Genomic DNA, 17,743 nt, shown 5'->3' with positions numbered 1-17,743 from the left:
CGTACGGAATTGGACAATCTGAAACTAGAACACGTTGTTAGGTAAGATTATAACTACTAGATGCTCCAAGTCTGTGATTAAAGTGCTCTCTTGCCAGCAGTTTTACGTGAAATCTTTGCTTAACACCTTATTGATAAATTACTCGAGGGTTTTTTCCAGTATCGTCCGTATATTTATACAATTGCCAACAGCAAGGTCGAAGACTTCATTTGATTCATTTATGACTTATAAATACGTATATTTCTAAATCAACAAGTATGTACTTTGGAAGTGTAAAAATATTTATTTCTGGTTTACTTACTTCGATGTTAAAATTACAGTAAGTCAGTGAGAAGTAGGTGTAGTTCTTCAAGGTGGTAAATTGATTGTACTGTATTTGCCTATAAAATATCAATCTATGATTTGGGACTTTATATCCCACCTCTTTGCGTTATTCTCCAATGAAAACCAACAACTTAGCTTGACTGATATGGCTTCTTGCCTCCTCCTACAAGCACCACCTCCAAAAGACATAGTGAAAGCAGAGATGGGTGTCGTTTACGTTTAAACTTTTTTGGAAGTCGAGTAGTCCCTGTAATCTTGTCCGGTTGTTTACTCTGTTTTTTTTTTTTCATGGGAAGAGCTGAAGTTTCTATGATTGAATATTAAGAGAAAGAAACGACACGCTTTGCATTCATTTTAACGGCAGCTGTTCATTCACCAAAGTTGGGCTCCTCTTTTGACATTTCTGAAGAATTTGTATGGTACGTCCATGTGTATTTTTAAAGAACACAGTTCATCTAGGGATTATCATAATTGGATGTATATAAAATACTTTACAGAAAAGCCTCCAAATTATGGTATGGGGCAGTGACATTAGTCCAAGTTTGCATGTTTACCACACGTTGGTGTAGTCGATGGTAATCTCTTGAGTAAAGAAATATGCTGCATGCTTTCTGCGTCTCGCATTGCATGGATTCATCTAAAACGACACTCACAGAATGTTTATTAGACTTGTTAAAAGTTTTTGAAACATATGAGATCAACATTTGATCGTGTTAAATTTCTTTCGAAACTATAATAAAATGTGAGATTGTCTGCTTTTGTACTTGTTTACTTTTTAAATTCAAGTTGTTCGGTAGACTACCGTGGAATATTGTACTTTGTGGATAAACAGCGCTACACATTGACAGAAGATTAGTTATACCGCTCTGTCACTGCGCCTCAAAGTAGCAAAACAGGTCATCGATGTTTGGCTGTTACTGTTCTCTGGAATGAAACGTAAAACGATGTAGAATGGGCAGCGCCAGTTAACCAGTCTGTGTAACTGATGTTTCACCGGGAATTGTCACGAGCTGAGGGATGCTTCTTTTTAAGGACAGTGCTCCGTTAATGTGTGTATTTTATGGAATATGCTGTCATATTCAGGTCCTCAGTTACGTTGCAGAAGTGGCGTTTCACTTATCTTAAGTCAGGAATCAAGTTTGCTTCTCGTGGGTGAGTGGTCGTGTAATATGACACTTGGTGAGCATCTCACTTTATCGAAAGTCACGCGACTGGAAAAGCACTACTGTCAAAAGACATATTATGATTAATCAAAATGAGATAAATCGCAACCACTAGGTTAAGTTAACCTAAAAAAGTTGTACAGCATACAAAAGACGAATAATTTTTACAGAGAATGTGAATTACACTGTCTGTACATTTCTATTTGCTATCATACTTCCTTACATTTGCGAAGAGAATGCTTCAGATCGTTACAATATATGACATTGCATAATTTTACAGACTTTCCGTATGAATGGGTTTATGTGGTTTTATACATAGAAATTAAGTTCTTCCCTTAACAAGAGTATTACTTGTTTAAACTCAGGCCCTTTCACAGGTGCTGTTGAAGATGTCTAATCAACACAAACTGAAATGAAAAGCCAGATGCTGAAGAATTGATAAATGGAAACGGTTTTGAATATTGAAGAACCCTTAAATCCCTTAAAAATTTAATTGTTCCTTCTACTTGGTGGAAATTTCGTGGTCCTCAGTTCTGAAATTGTAAATGTGAGTTATTAATTCATCATGAGATTGAATAGTGCTGCTGTGTTTCACTCTTTAGCAGTAGGTTTGTGTTGCTTGTTGATCTTTTCCGCTGACATGTTACAAGTGGATGTCTTTTCTTTGGCAGATTTCCCATTAGCTGCTTTGGTATTAGGAGCTGTACCTGAGGTCCCTAGAAAATACACAGAAATATCTCCCTCATAATAATAGAGACAAAACCTGTTAGGAGAGAAGCTTGGATAAATGTGTTATTCCCTTTAATCCAGGTATTGCAGATGAAAAGGGGGCATTATACACTTCTCAGATTTGAGTTGGGTTTACTGTGGCCAGAGACGCAGCCAGCGGATCAAATCCTTTTATAGCTTATATAAACGAGGCACTTTAGGAACTTCTGCATGGGGATCAAAATTTTGCCTTCTCTGAATGAATCTTTGCAGAGGCAGTTTTAAATTTGTCTGTGTGTGTCTCTGTAGGGGTGGGGGGTGCTGTGGAGGAGAGGACGGATAGTGCCCATTGCTTGGGATGGAACAGGGTGAGCATGAGTTCCTTCCCCACATCCCGTGGGTCACTTAATAAAATGGCGAGGTGAAGCTTTTTATGTGCACGCCAGCTACACAGGCTGCCATCATGGTTAATAATCTAATCTTCTTGCAAGCTCCTGATTAATAGCATCCTCCCTGGCAGTGGAGGTAGGTGCTTTTGAGAAAGCATGTTAAAGCAAAGGTCCAGTTAAAGTGTCTGAGGCTATTGTGGGATGGTGGAGTGCCTGGCTTCAGTGAAATGTGTGACAGACTTTAGCTAGTCTAAGACTCTGCTGTCTGTGGGCATTTAGGGAAGAGAGGTAACAAGACAGAGGTGTTACTGGGGAGGTGCATGAAAGGTGTGACATCTCATGGCTAATTGACATTATTCTCAGTGATTGAGTTTATTCTGATTTTTCGAATATGTAAACAGACTTGGAAGCAGACAAAAATCAGTGTTGTGTACAGTGCAGTGTGTTTGTGTGTGTGCACACGCATGTATGGATGTGTACACTCTGGGGTGACTCACAGGCAGAGGTTACACACAGAGACACTCCAGGTGTGAAGGTTAGCAGTAAAGGAGGGTTATACACACCTGGTCAGTCCTGGTCACATGGCAAAGCTATAGCTTGTGTCCTCTGTGGTGGGTCACCGCTCTGACTCCACACTAAGCCAACAGTGGCAGAATCACAGTGAGGGAGCACATGCAGGCTAAGTGTTAAGCAAACAAGTGGATCTTCTAGTATAAACACATTGTATGACTGCTTGCTTACGCCATGGTCAAACTTTCTTTGTTTAGGCTTAGCTCCCTCTTTTGATGACCACAGTCCAGTGCAGTCAGATACTTACCGTTCATGAGGCTTTTCATTAGCCAAGCTGTTTCATGTTTCTTTTTAATGCTGAAATGTCCTCTTTTTATGCTGTGGCTGTTTGGTGTGGTGCTGTGGCGTGGCCACTGGCCTTGAAGGACGGCACTTCTCGTGGTCAGGGCCAGTCCTTATCAGAGCTTGCCCAATACAATGGGGAGATTAAGGAAACTGCTGGCTACCGCACCTGCTTGCGGTGGAGTGCGTCAGGAGGGTCCTTGACTTCACAGTATGTTCTTCCATGGGCATCGCTAAAAAGCTGTAGACAGGAGACAAACAATTTCTATCATGTTAAAGATTAACCTGCAAACGGGTACAAACAGTTCAGTCCAGTGGGTGGTACCTTGATCTGGGAATTTTAGTTGGTCTTATATTTTTATGGGCCTTCTCTTCTTTTTGGTGAAGCACACTGAAATGTCCATCATCATCACTGTGCCACTAGCAGTGATTCGCTTAGTAACACATGCCCTGCCTTGGTGTCAGTGAATTTGGCAGCATTTTGAAACTATATGGCATTTGTGGTGCTTTGTCTGCTCCAGCATTGTACTTAATAGATTCTTGTGTTCAGTCTGGGGGCTGTTGTGTTTTTAATGGGTATTCCAGACCAGCACATAATAAAATGAGAGCTTACTATGAAAAAGGTGTAGTTTTGTGTAGCAGAGAAGTCATGTAAAATGATTCATTAGATCCCTTTCAGATGATAGCTTTTTCATAGAACTGCTAGATCTAGCAAGTTAGTGTGTAGTGTTGAGTCTGGTCAACACTTCTCAACAACAAAGAAAACACAGCTACTTGAGACCTCTCCCAGCATGCCCGATGCTCAAGTGTTCTCATCTGGTGTTTACCATCTCCACAGAGGAGTCGTTGAATGGCACTTGTTGCTGCTCTTGATGTGGTTGACAGGTCTGGGAAGAAGAATGGAGCACAGTTCACTCCCACTGAAGTGTGGCTCTTCCTCCATGTGCTGAGGTGATATTCAGTTCATCTTCCACAGCTGTTGACGAGTGAAATACCCTTTGTTACAGTAGCTGTGTCTGCTGCCACAGGACCCAGGCGGCCACACCGCTCTGTCCCAATTTTTTTTTTTTTTTGGTGAAAAACCACAGCAGTTGATCGGTGAAATGGCATAGTGCTATGTTCTCTCCTGCTTTTTATGTACTATTTGGTGAAGACAAAATATCTTATCACCTGGTAACGCTGTTTTAATCAACTAGCAGACTGCGCATGTGCTAATATTACTAGTAGGAAGCCAAATATCCAAGAATATTTTTTGCTTTCTCAGTGAGCCTCTCACTGGTCCTCTTGGCCAACCTGGGCCCTCTTGGTAAAATGACTTTATTATTATTGTCCAGCACTGATTTTAGGCTGTAAGGCTTCTGAGGTTTGCCATCTGTTTGTTACTATGTCGCTGTGACATCCACAATGCCTCCAGTCCCCAGTCATCTATCTATCCTGCTCCTTTCTGTGAGTGGGGAGGACCCAATTTCAGATTGAAATCTGAAGCCTAGCCAGTTACCATATCCACTTAGGGGTGTAACCTGAATATAAAGAGTCCTGTGTTGAATGGTTCTGCACCCTCCATATGTGTGTATGTGCATGTGTGGAGGTCAGTTAGCCTGTGTTGATGCTTGAATGTGTATGCATGTTTGTTTGTGTGTGTGTGTGTGTGTGTGTGTGTGTGTGTGAGAGAGAGAGAGAGAGAGAGAGAGAGACTGTGTGGGGTGTTTGTATATTTGTCTATTGTCATAAAGTCCGCTGCCATAAGAGGCTTGTACATGCTAATCCTCACAGTTCTATAAAAACTGTGCAGGCCAGCCATTCCAATTCCCAGTAGCCCTGATCTTGCAAGGTGTCTTGTGATTTTGTGAAGTTGCTTAAAATATTTATTCAAAGGAATTCTTTCTTTTACCAATCCCTGTGATAAGTTACTGAAGGACAAAAGCATAGACTGTCATTTTGATGGTATAGTTAAGTTGCACAACATCAGTATTTCTCTATCTCCCTTAAAGCTGAGCTGCTGTGGAGTCAAATGGAAAGAGTAAAACCTGAACAATTCTTAGTGGGAAAACTGATGCTGTGTTAACATTTCAGCAAAACCAAATGTAGTGCTGAAGGAGTTTTTTTAACAACAAAATAAGCTTTTCTGAGCGCTTATCCTTGGGGACAGGGAAGAAGCATATGCTAGGAACTCAGAAGTCACCTCATATCTTATCAAGCATTTATATCTCTGTTATAGTCCAGATCACGTGCTGTCTAAGGGTCCTATGACGTGTCCAAAATTTTCTGAAAATAATGAAGCAATGGGGATGGTTAGAATTTCGATTATACAATTTTTATGCACATTAAGATGGGAGCAGTGCAGGCTGCTTTATGTGTATGGGTCTGGCCTGATCCAGTTAACAAACTTCAGGTCTGGTCATGATGACTGCAGTGGGACCTTTGTTGATCTGTTTACACCAACTGCACAGTGTATTGGTACCTTCTGATGACATGAATTTAGGTATGTGAAATACCTGTAGTATGCCAAGTGTGTTTGTGTGTGTGTGTGTGTGCGTGTGTGGTGAGGGTAGGGGTGGATGGCTGTGGGTTGGGGGTGTTACTCTATGTCACTCAAATATGCCATCAGATTCTGAACATTTGAGTAAAATCTAGCTGATCTTGTTTAAGCAAGTTGTATGCATACTAATAATTCACTTGACCACTTTTATGATGACAAATTAGCCTCCAGGATTAACTCCTCATCGCCAGACCATTGACTTCTGTATCTGTTCTCATAATCTCCCAGGGGAAAATTAGCCAGATGTTGTTTGCCATATGGACCCGGCAGTGGCTGCCTTGACCCTTTTTTCTTGCTTTGCAGAGGGGGATTTCAGAGCTATTGCTGTGAAAGACAACAGACGTCCCCACGGACCCAGGAGTTCTTTCATTTCTGCTCTTTTGAGAAGATCATGGCTGTTACTGTGATGGCAGACGGGGGTGTGACTTTCCTGGTCCTTTCCCTTTGTTGCTTGGCGTCTGCAGGTAAGACTTCATATAACATTATGGACTCAGAGCAGGAAGTATGGGCAATCACCTGAGGTCTCAATGACAGAGGTACACTTCGACCATGATTACGCTTCCACAGACTACCTATGACATAGACTGAACTGAACTGTGGGGTTATTGATGGGAGGCTGCAACTGAAGTGTATGTGCATGTGTGTATGTGTGCAGATGTGTGTGTGTGTGAGTGTGTCTGTGTCTGTCTGTGTGTGGTAGGCTTGAGACAAAATATCATAATATGAAAATGATATGGCATTGAAACCTGTGTGAATATTGGCACAGCTAGGAGTTTCATATATGAATAAATATATGGTCAATCATATTTTAGTTTTTTTGTTAGTGTTAGAAATGCATTATGAGCAGAATGCATTGTCTCATGCCAAGTTTATTGGCTTTTTTTGGTTTTCTCCCTTGGAACTATTTTGCCGATTAGGAAGCCGCAGGGAATGGAGAGGGGGTAGGGGGTGGTGTACCCTTTAAACCTGTTACACCAAAAGCATTGTTGAAATAAACCTGGCACAGGCTATTTTGTCAGGTGATCAGAAATCATTGCTTCCCTTTGGAATTTCCCTCCTGGTTCTCTGTGGGTGCAGTGCCAGGCAGCGCCCATCAGAATGCTGAAGTAGGAGATTTGCAGTAAGAAAGCGCTGACAGGTTCGTTCTCAGCCCTCGAACATGTGGCAGGTCCAGCAGACCTCACCATGCCTCCGCATGTAAATACCTGGTTGATTGGAATGCAATTTCTATAAAGCTTAAAGACATCTAATTTATTGCAGTTTGACAGGGCAGGTGGTGTTTTACATTTACAAAGAAGGATATGTGTGAAGAAAAGTAGGGTTATCTGTGGGCAGTGACTCGTAGTTCAAGCATTTCTCTGGCTGTGACTCCTAAGTAGATATGTTGTGTGTGTGCTGTGGGCTGATCCACACCTAACTTTAACTTGGTGTCTCTCTTCAACAGTGTCTTTAAGTGATGATAAAATGCCCTGTAAAACGACTCCCTATCACATACACTCTGGGGGTAGTGTAATGACTTCTAACAGATGTGGAATATTGAACTGATTCTGAGCAACAGTCAAACAACAGTGCGGCATGGGCTGCGAGTAAAGTGAATTGTCTCCAATGTTGCCTGCCTCGCAGATACACTGAGGTTACGCAAAACCTTTCCAGAATGTTCTTACAGAGGAGCGATGCCAGCATTGTTGTTCTGCCTATGTACTTTCCTGTGCAGGTAGTTAATGCAAACTGCAGTGGAGCAACCCATGGTAATGTGCCTCAGGTCTCACAAAAACAGTGAAAAGCCACAGAGCAAATTCAGCAATGCAACTCGGTGAAATGAAAGAAAAATGGCGGGAAGACCACTTCAAGTCGTGAGAAAGCAGAGGACCCAAGACTTGTCTGTTGATTGACTGATTGGTTCTTGTGAGAGTGCTGCTTGTGAGACACTATTCAAGGGTAGTCGGAGTCTGCATCATAGAGAGCACCGTCCAAGAGTGTTCTCCTGAAATGCCAAGGAGGAAGGTCTCCACTCATTGTGGATTCGTAGACAGATCTGCTCCATGGAGGACTGTTCTCTCCATCAAACAGCCTGTGTGCTTTGAGAGAAACATACATTTAAAGATTGCGATGCATGCTGTTACCCCTTGTGTTGAAGAGAGTTCAGAAATGCAGCCATCATTTCTGATGCAGACTCACTCTACGTGAGTGTGTTACGATGTGGCAATGGACATTTTCAAAAGACTAAGCAATGTGATCCCAGCAATTTGTTCTTTTTGGAGACGGTGGACTGACTAAAGCCTTGATTTGCATAGACAGAACTGTTCAAATATTTGTGTCATTTGAACACTGACAGACGCATGCCGAATTATCATCATCGTCATCATCATCATCATCATTATTGTTGTCATCTATAGAAGAGGTGTTGAAACCACATAAACAGACTTCCAAAAGACAGTCTATGCATTAATCAAAGCCTGTCTACTTTTGACAGATCTCTCTCTGCTGGCTCAGAACAACTCAGGGAGGGTTCAAGAGATAATAATGTTTCTGTGGGACTGGAGCTTTCCAGGATAATCACTAACATTTTCTCCATACTCATGCCTTGATTCCTGATGTATGTTTAGGTCCTGGGAGGGGTGGGTGAATAGGGAGGCGGGTGGGGTTTCTCATCTGGCATTTGTTGATAGATTTCTCTGATCACTTTGTATCTATGTTTGAAGCTAATGAAATAAAAAGTGTAAATTGCTGAAACAAAACAAACAAATATTGGTTAGGTAAGCATAATGCAGCTTTTCATGACTGGACCTCATGACTTGTGAATATAGCACATGTTTCTTTGTTGCAGGTGATAATTACAAATTTATTACAGTTTATCTTTGGGAAGAAAGCACAATACATAAGAATACATAATACATAAGACTCAGGGGCTATTGCTGTGTATATTTATTAAGTCAGAGAATAGAGAATGGGGAAACAAATTAATATATTTTTAAAATTTCAGAAATGGACATCCTAAACATCACTCAGTTGGAAGATAATCTCTGGGCTCGCGTGTGTGTGAACTTTGACTGGAAATCCTATACACCTGTAGCATTGAAAATTGTCCTTCTGGTGACACCATTGTTTTGCATCAGGTGAGATGAGCTTTAAAAGTTGGCTGGCTGGTGTGAATGTCAGACGCTGATTTGTTTGGGCCTGCATTATTTCTGTGCAGATTTTGTACTTTAAAACTGAGTTACTGTTGTTTACTAGTTTACTACTGTAAAACTGAGTGGAATTGACGCACATTTAACAACAGAAGAAAAGGATTATCGTATTTTTAGTTTGCATTCCTTGGTGAGCGCAGCGAGGTATGACATTTATTCATTTCATAAAATGTATAACCATGGAAATGTGTGAAAGATTTTATTGTTGTACAATGTAAACTTTGTCGCTGTTATTTTCATATAATGAGTTTGACTGTGGAACAGGGTTGTGAAGTTTGTCGTTTGTATGTTTTGATATAGTTTTCACGGTGCTGTATGGTGATTCGACGATATGGATTAAAGTTGCTGTTTGAACGAACTGTTACTGTGATGAACTTAAATAAAGATACCTGATGCATCAGTTTAGACTCTCTGGATCCAAGGACTGCTACAGGCTCCATAAAGATGTCAATGAGAAAATAATACGTGAGTAGTGAAATGTAACAGCAAAAAAAAATGTGAACCTGCAGCTAAAGATGTCTGAATGGTGCACTACTGGGTGGTTTGTTTGATTTCATCATGGGTCAGTGTGATTAGTGTGTGCCACTAATCACCAAGCATGAAAAGAGATTCTACTGAAAGTAAACAAGAACCCAGAACCCAGTGCCAGTAGGTCATATCTTACCTCTTATCGTTTCTTCTCTCATCAGAGTGTTATCCCCATCCAGCTCTGCTCCTACCCCAACACAAACACCCACCCCCTCCCAGGATTGTCTCTGTTTTTCATGTGGCCTTTTCAAAACACCTGTTTTCAATGTTGAGGCGCTTTTTCCCTTTGGCTCACTGTGTTTCTCTGAAAGCTTGTTGGACTGGATATGGGTGGCAGTGTGAAATTGTAGTTAGGAATTGGTGTTGTTCCCATGAGGTTTCAGGTTAGCATTCAAGGGAGACATTGCTGTTCTAGTATGTAGCAACCTCAGTTACTTCAGTAATATCCAGTAATTTAAGCAGATAGTGAGGAAAAAGTAAACTATAAATTACTTTGCTGAAGGCTATTGGCTAAGCAAATAATGTGTTGTTGATAAAGGTGTCCGAAAAAGAATGTGTTATTTAACACTTGCAGAAAATCACTTTGTCCTTTACCATTCATTTCCGTGTGGTTTTACCCAAGTTGTGGCAGTACTAAGAACCAGTGTGTGTGCCATAAGATGAGAGTCTAAATTTCATCAGTGATGCAGTGCCTTTCACATTTTTGTACAGTTGTTGCAGAATGATAAAACAACAGTTGTAAAAATTACTGTGGTTATTCTCCATGCAAAGAAAGCAGTGCTTGATTGCAAACAATATCATCCCCTGCTTTAATAATGTGTGACTTTTTCTGCACGTACTAATATTGCACATTTACAAAAGATGTCATGCATATATATTGTATTTTTCTTCTAAACCGCACTATCAGACAGCGCTCACTTCCAGGAAAGACAATTGTTGCCCTTTGGTGACTTTTTTGCCAGCTGAATAAAACTTTAGGCCCTAAATCACAATATGTACCCACAATTGTTTTTCCAAGTCTGGGGTAAGGAGTGCCAGAGTGGATTGTGCAATCACTGTAATCTGAGAGGCACATAGTGTGGGACAGCTATCAGGAAGAGGGGTGCAGAGGATGGGTCAGGGTCCTTGTCTCCTCCAATCAGAGCGCTCTGCACAATGCTTGCCTTAGAGGCCCTCTGAACGTGTCGGACCAGATGTTGCACACGATTTACTCGTGCAGCTCCGTGGCCCTGGTGAAGGGGGTCGGACAGTTGCGGAGCTGTATGGACGTAGTTGACATAGCAACCAAAAACCTGCGCATTCTGCTAGTGCTCTTAATAAAAACCCCTCTTGCCTTCTCCTGTTGTGTGGCCCTCTCTCCTTATTCACTGTCTACACTGTCCATTAATAGCACAAAACTTAATGCACACAAAATGAATTAGCAAGTTGCATGCTTCATCTGGGTACTGCTGTGAAAGAACAAACTAGTTTTCCACTGTGGGCAGTGCAGAGTGGGAATACACTAAATAATTTTCACTTTGCTGAGTTGGAACAAAGCATTTCTCTTTACATCTTCAAGAAAGAACTTGCTGGTCACTAAATTTGAGATGTACTGATTACATCAACTCTGAATATTCTATCTTTAACAGAAAGAGAGGATGCACACTTTTTACTTACGACTGAATTTGAACTGGTTTTGTAGTTGTGCCAGGGAAAATAACTGCTGAAGAGCTCAAACCATTTAATACAATATTAAGGCACATTACCATGGGTTGCTTCACTGCTTCACAATTAAATGCTTCTGTTAGGATACAGATCTGTTGTAACAATTACAGACCAGGAGTGCCTACAACAGGCATTTCACTTATTTCTTGCATTCATCCGTCACTCCTTAACATCCTTTACATAATGGTTTATGCACTGTGTTCAAAAGTTTTCCATGCTATGTTTTTATGACACGGAGACTGACAAATGAACCTTTTCATCGCCTTTTGTCTCCAGCTTTCAAACCACACTGTGTGCTAAGTACACATGAATCTAGAGATCACATTCTGTAGCTGAGTGAAAGTGGATGAAAAGGTCTTGCCCAAGGCTTGAACAGCATACCTGGCCAGCAATGATGTTTCCTCCCAGTTCTGTGATGTACAATGATAACACACAAGCCCAGGTTCCATGTGATGGAGCTCTAATGAGTTCCACTGCTCAGCACCCATTCAGATTCTATAACATAAAACATATTTATGTGTTTGTGCGTGTGTGTGTGTGTGTGTGTGTGTGTATGCATGTTTGTATTTTGTTTCTTCACACTGCTAGTGAGAGGTGAGGTAATGTAAAGAGTTTTTCAGTCAGCGCTCCAGTGAAAGACAGCTGGGTTGATCCTGATTTTCCATTGTGTTCTGTGGAGCTGCGCTGAGAGCCAGCCCATGAGAATTGGAGTTAGAGATCTGGAGCACGCCTCCATTGAGATAAACAGGAACTGTCTGAAGCTCACCCCATCCCACTAATGGGCTGATTCTGTGACGTCTGGCTCAGCAGGTACAGGAACTCTGTTTTCCTACTTAATTGAAGTACATTTGTCTTGATTTTTTTTCTAGGTGGGTAGATCAGTTTTTCCAAACTGTTACTCAAGTGGGTGATTGCTTTTCCTTTTTAGTATTAATTTCAGTGGCACATTAGGGTGTTTCCTCCTGTCATGACTGATGGTATTGAACTCTTCACAGTTTCTGTAGGGTTGTTAAGGATCCACCTGCCAGCCTCAGCCTGCCTCTTTACCCTAGCCCTGGAGAAAATTTTGATCCTCTGTTTTGGAGCTCACTGGATTTCTCCAGTCTTGACAGTGTGGCAGACACTGAAATTGGGAGTACTGATGTAGATGATATAATTTTCTGTTGGTGATGTTTCCCTGAATTCACTCATTACTGGTCTGACGCTTTCACACTGCCTCTGCATGCCCTGCCATAGGCACAAACGGCCTCCTCCATCTCACACCCGCCCAGAGTGCTGTTGGGACAGGATTTGATGACTTCCAGGTCCCCACAGCCAAGTCCCTGAGTCCCCTCTTTTCCCCCTTCCAATAAGTTCTGCTGAATTGCCACATCCCTTTAACGGAAATTCTCTGGAAATTTTTCACAGTGTGCTTCCAAAGAATTGCTGTGATCACTTTGCAACAGATCAGAAAACAAATTTTTACTGATTTATTACCTGTACCCGAGGACTGAGTTCTGAAGGCTGATTTTTGACATTTTCTGACAGAGACAGAACACATTTGTTTTGTCAGTGTTTTTCCTGTGGCCAAAACTATTGCGTTAACTATGGGCATCCCCTTAGAATGCATCATTGCTGTCTAAGGTTGCAGTTTTGTGGCCTCTCTCTTGAGGTTAATCAGATGTTCAAGTTTCAGTGAGAAACACCAACACTTTTCACAGTGAGCTACTGAACATAGCCCACTTTAATTACTTTCATTCTTGCATGGTTAGATAACTCGCGGCTACCATGCCTGCAGTAACACTTTGTTTTGTATTGCCTCTGAGTGATGTTTTGTGTGACATTGCTGAGATTTCAGACCATGCTGAAGCAGAGTCTGACTTAATCAGGGCTGTGATTCCTTGCATCATTGCTGTACTATGTAATTCATGTCTCGGGGGAGTCCCGGGGTCCTTTGTGTGCATTTTTGTCCCCTGCAGCCTGACATTTGACATGGCGCTCTTGTTGTCCTACCCTCCTTCTGGCTTTGCAAGGCTGATGGAATGTCTCCTGACCCTCATTGTGCTGAAGTGCTGTGTCTGCATTGCCCTTTCTCACTGCACGCCACCTCGTGCAGAGACATTGTTGCTTCTTTTACTGGCCTGGCAGGCAACCTATACTCTACCAGGACAGTCAGTTAAAAAGTTTGATACTGATTGATATGCTGTGGAAGCTGAGGCTGCTCGGGTAGAAATACTTTTGCTTTATTTTCTTTTAAGAACCTTTTAGATTTAAATTAAATGGGTCTGCAGTGGATTGTTTTCTGTTTAAATGGACTCAGTAGCTGTGTACAGTGTTCTGTTTCAATTGTTAGGAGATTTTAGTGACATGACGACTATAGTTATGAAGGCAAATTATTGCTAAATTATTGCCAACTTAAATTCAATAGTTATGTGGCAAATCTGTGACAAGCAAGGCCAAAGATTTCATAAACAGAAGCATGTGTGCTTTCTTCAGAAGATATGAATCATACATGTCCACACCGGTCAGAGAGAACTTCCTAGGAAAGGGTGTGCTTAACTGTGTTGACTCTGGTAGTGGGTTCTGTTGATGACCAGTACACACATTCATGCTCAAAGGCTATAGGTTACATAGGTGTCATTGCAGGCAGCATGTGGCACTGCAGAAGGAATTGTGTGCCAACGCATTATGAACCACAGGCAAAAAACATCAGAAATTGCTAGCATCAATGTGTCATTAAGTCACGTTCCAATGTATGGTATTTATAGCTTGAGCAACATATTGTTTTTGTAGAAAATCCATTTGGCTTGATTTAGAATACTTTTTAGCGAACATAGCTGAGGCTTCTTCTTTTAGCTCGGGGTGGGGGGCATGAAGGACATCTAAATATATCAGCTACTTTAATTGAGGTATAAGACATCACCTCATTGTGTTCTCACTAGCTGAGAAGAATGGCTTTTGAAAGGAATGTAAACATCTTACCTTGCCCGCAGGTCCATCTTAAAGCATTTCTAGAGCTGCTGTAAAAACCGTAACTAATCCTTGGAAAACAGTGGGAAGGGCAGGGCAGAATGCTGAGTGGTTCATGGCCACATCAAACAGAACCAGCACCCTTTCCATGGGACATGGAAAAGGAGAGAAGAAAGACTTCATGTCTCCAGTTTATTGTGATGGACCAAATGTGCTTGGGGACAGGCTACAATCAGTGTCTGCTCCTGTAGGAAGTGGTGCACAGCTGAAAGCCAGTGTTCATGTTGAGAAAATGTTTTGATGACCTGTGTTAACAGAAAAAAAATACTTTTTTGCTCTTTATAACTGTCTGCCTCAGTTGATGTGTATGCCTTTATTTCATGTAGCTCCTCCCCTCATTTCATAAGTGGCTCCCCCTCCTTTTGGAATGATAAATGCTGTCAATCAAGTAAAGCTGTAAGTTCCGTGCACTAGCTCACTCACTTTCCATATGGGCAGAGCTCACTATGGGAGTGGCAGCTGCTTGACTGAGACATCTGTTAAGTAGAGGCTCTCCTCTTTCTGTGAGAACTGGCAATGTCATCCGTCACTTCAAAAATCCAATGATTTATGAACTGCATTAAAGATTACCAAGAGGTGTTTTGGTTACTGACGCAGACAGATAGCCAAAGGTCTTAATGCCAACGGCAAACGCAGGGTGCAGTTGTCTGTTGCTTTGTATCTTACAGTAATGAAGTGAACAAACACAGAACAGGACACTAATTAGTGAAAATACATAAACCACTCATAAATTACAGGTCACTTAATCTGAACTGCTTTTTCTACCTCATGAGGTATTTGAGTGGCATTCATTTGTTAAGCAAAGGTAGGGCAGTGGGAACAGTTTAGTCCCCTTAGAATCAGTGTCAGTAACTAACAATTAGTAAATAAAAAACAGGAGAGTATAGAGTACAGTTACTGTCTTGAACTCTGTAGGTGCAGAAATATAAATACAGACAAATGATTTCTTTAACATATAACATACATATGTTCATTTGAACTTATTGCTTAAATCCAAGCCTTTTGCTTTTGCCAAAATGTACTGGTAGTCAACAAGTAACAGCTAGACATGCCCCTTCTTCAAAAAAAAAAATAAATAAAAAAAAAACCCAGAAAAATAAATATATAAATAATCATATTAATTATAACGGTAATGTCTGTCTGTGTCAAAGGGATGTGGTGGCAGTATTTCCTTTCTAGAGGTCAAGGGTGAATGAAAGGGATGGGAGTCAGTAACCTCTTTACACGATATAGTGTGTGTTTGTAGTTCACTTAATGTTAGTGACTAAGTCACATATATGCACCAATGTTTATTTGTATCAATTACACTGTGTCTTGTGGATTAAATATGAAAGGTATCAGTACACATTCTCTGTTCCAGTTGTAGATAAATGGAATTGGTGACACTAATGTATCTGGTGTGTTTGATATGTTTTAGTCCACAAATTTAAATCAGTTCAGCATTCTCATATATTTTGTATTTGATAATGTGAGCATACAGTATCAATGTCTGTTTATTGACTAATGGTTTTACGATAAATTGGCAATATATTAGCAGTGGCCTTAACATTTTTGAAAGTTTCTCTTGAAGGGGCTTCCAGCACAATAGAGAACATAGTGGCAAATTCATAATGCCATTTCAGCACAGTGTTTATAATACCAAATCTCAAAAGTTAGGCCACCTACCATTCTTATGTAATGCTGTGAGATGTGGCATTGAATATTTTGCTCTGCATATAAGCAGAGTCCTAGTACTGTTTTTTTCACAGTGAAAACAGTTAACACTGTGCCTGTTTGGTGGTGTGTTGAAAATAGGGCCATAAAGGCTGGTAAACTCTGCTTGTTTGACAGACAGATATCTCACTGATGTCAGTGTGTAAAAGCAAAACTATCTGACAACACAATTTTGACAAGAATGTCTACACAGATGTAGTCTTTTCCAAGGTTTTGCTTATGTGTCACTGATCTTGGTGGAATAGCAATGGTGGAATATCTGGCATTGGCTCAAAAGGTACCTGGCTGTCCTGCCCCTATAAGTAGAAGGAAAGAAATCTCCCCAAAGCATCACCCTCGACGGGCCATCTTCTGGTGCCCCACCACAAGCAGCAGTTTCTTCTTTTCTTTCCCGTGTTTGTCTTTGGAATATGACTGTGTGTCTGCCTTGGAACATCTGAAAGGGCTTCTCAAAGACGCGCAAATGTGTCATTGCTTTTCTGTGGCTTTCTTCTGTTTCCTATGAATGCATTGGTCATCTTTGTTTACATTTTGAATGAGAATTCTATCCTGTCATGACCTTTGACTGGAGCAGCTTTAATATATTTAAAGATGCATCCCAGGTGGTATGATGTTGGCTTTCGTCCCGGTTCCATCCCACTGGATTTCCCCAACCTCCATCTGAGTGCGCACGTGCGCAGGATTTATTTCCCAACTACCTCTACCCACCTGGGAATGTGCCCAGAGGGATAGGAACAAAGTCGGCCTTCAGATTTATGTATGTATGTGTATTTCTCCCACATGTTGTTGTTCCTTTTTTATCCAATCAAGATGCCACAATGTACATTTTACTGCAGACCCAAAAAACATCCTGCAAAATATGTCATGAATCCTGTTAAAATGTAATAGGTGAATTTGAAATAGCTTTGAATGCAAAAGGATTCTGCTTATTTGCAGATCTGTTGGGATCTGTTGATGCTAGATCCTTGCTGTATTTGGTAGCACTGATTTGGTTCAGGTTTGATTTGAATGGAAAGTTGACCTCTTTCCATACTGAGTGGAGGGTAGCTGTACTTTCATCCTGCCCTCTAATTCGATTACCTTTATATATCTCCAGACTGCTGAATAATGAAAATATAATTCATGTGCGAGCAAATGAATTGAACTTTTGCTGTCCTTGTGAACTACTTCATTCATTGTCTGTATTTGTAGTCATGGCTTAGTCCTGAGCACTAAGCCATGAGCTCCAGTGATTGTGTAGACCAAGCTTTAGAATATGGCAAAGTGGAATATTGTGTTCATTGAAAGCTTTCATGTAGCCCAGGACCATGGGAAGTTCAGCATGGAATGGCAAAGCAGTGACAATTCAATGCTCAGTTTAATGTGGCAACAGGAATGTGTTTCCTTTGTTTACATGGATAAAATTGAGAGTTCTGAAGTCTTAACTTTGTAAAGTCTCTCCCTTGCCTTGGTTCACTGGCATTACAATTGGTATGCTATAGTCTTATCAGAAACACACATCTGAAGCCCCCTTTAGGAAGATTTGATGGTGAAATTATGTGTATTTTGGTAGAGGTTAATCCCATGCCCTCCTCTATGAGTACAAGATGCTTCTGATTAAGGTTACTTCATAAATCAGAAATTACG

General features: G+C 41.0%; 1 protein-coding gene across 5 annotated transcripts in view; it reads left to right on the top strand.

Moving 5' to 3' along the window:
- Positions 1–526: 526 nt before the first annotated feature.
- LOC118773315 (transforming growth factor beta receptor type 3-like) overlaps positions 527–17,743 on the top strand; it is a 66,648-nt gene continuing 49,431 nt past the window's right edge. For 3 of the 5 annotated variants that reach the window (XM_036522186.1, XM_036522190.1, XM_036522189.1), the window contains exons 1-2: positions 527–743; positions 6,279–6,439. In XM_036522186.1, coding sequence (XP_036378079.1) covers positions 6,367–6,439 — 73 coding nt within the window. In that variant the 5' untranslated portion in view covers positions 527–743; positions 6,279–6,366. Of the gene's footprint in view, positions 744–1,428; positions 1,504–6,278; positions 6,440–17,743 lie in introns of those variants that run through there. The other 2 variants (XM_036522188.1, XM_036522187.1) reach the window with 2 other exon arrangements.

This window comes from Megalops cyprinoides, chromosome 2 (genome assembly GCF_013368585.1).
Source record: "Megalops cyprinoides isolate fMegCyp1 chromosome 2, fMegCyp1.pri, whole genome shotgun sequence".
Classification (NCBI taxonomy): Eukaryota; Metazoa; Chordata; class Actinopteri; order Elopiformes; family Megalopidae; genus Megalops; species Megalops cyprinoides.
Note: the sequence above shows the minus strand (reverse complement) of the source record. Positions and strands in the feature narration are given on the sequence as shown.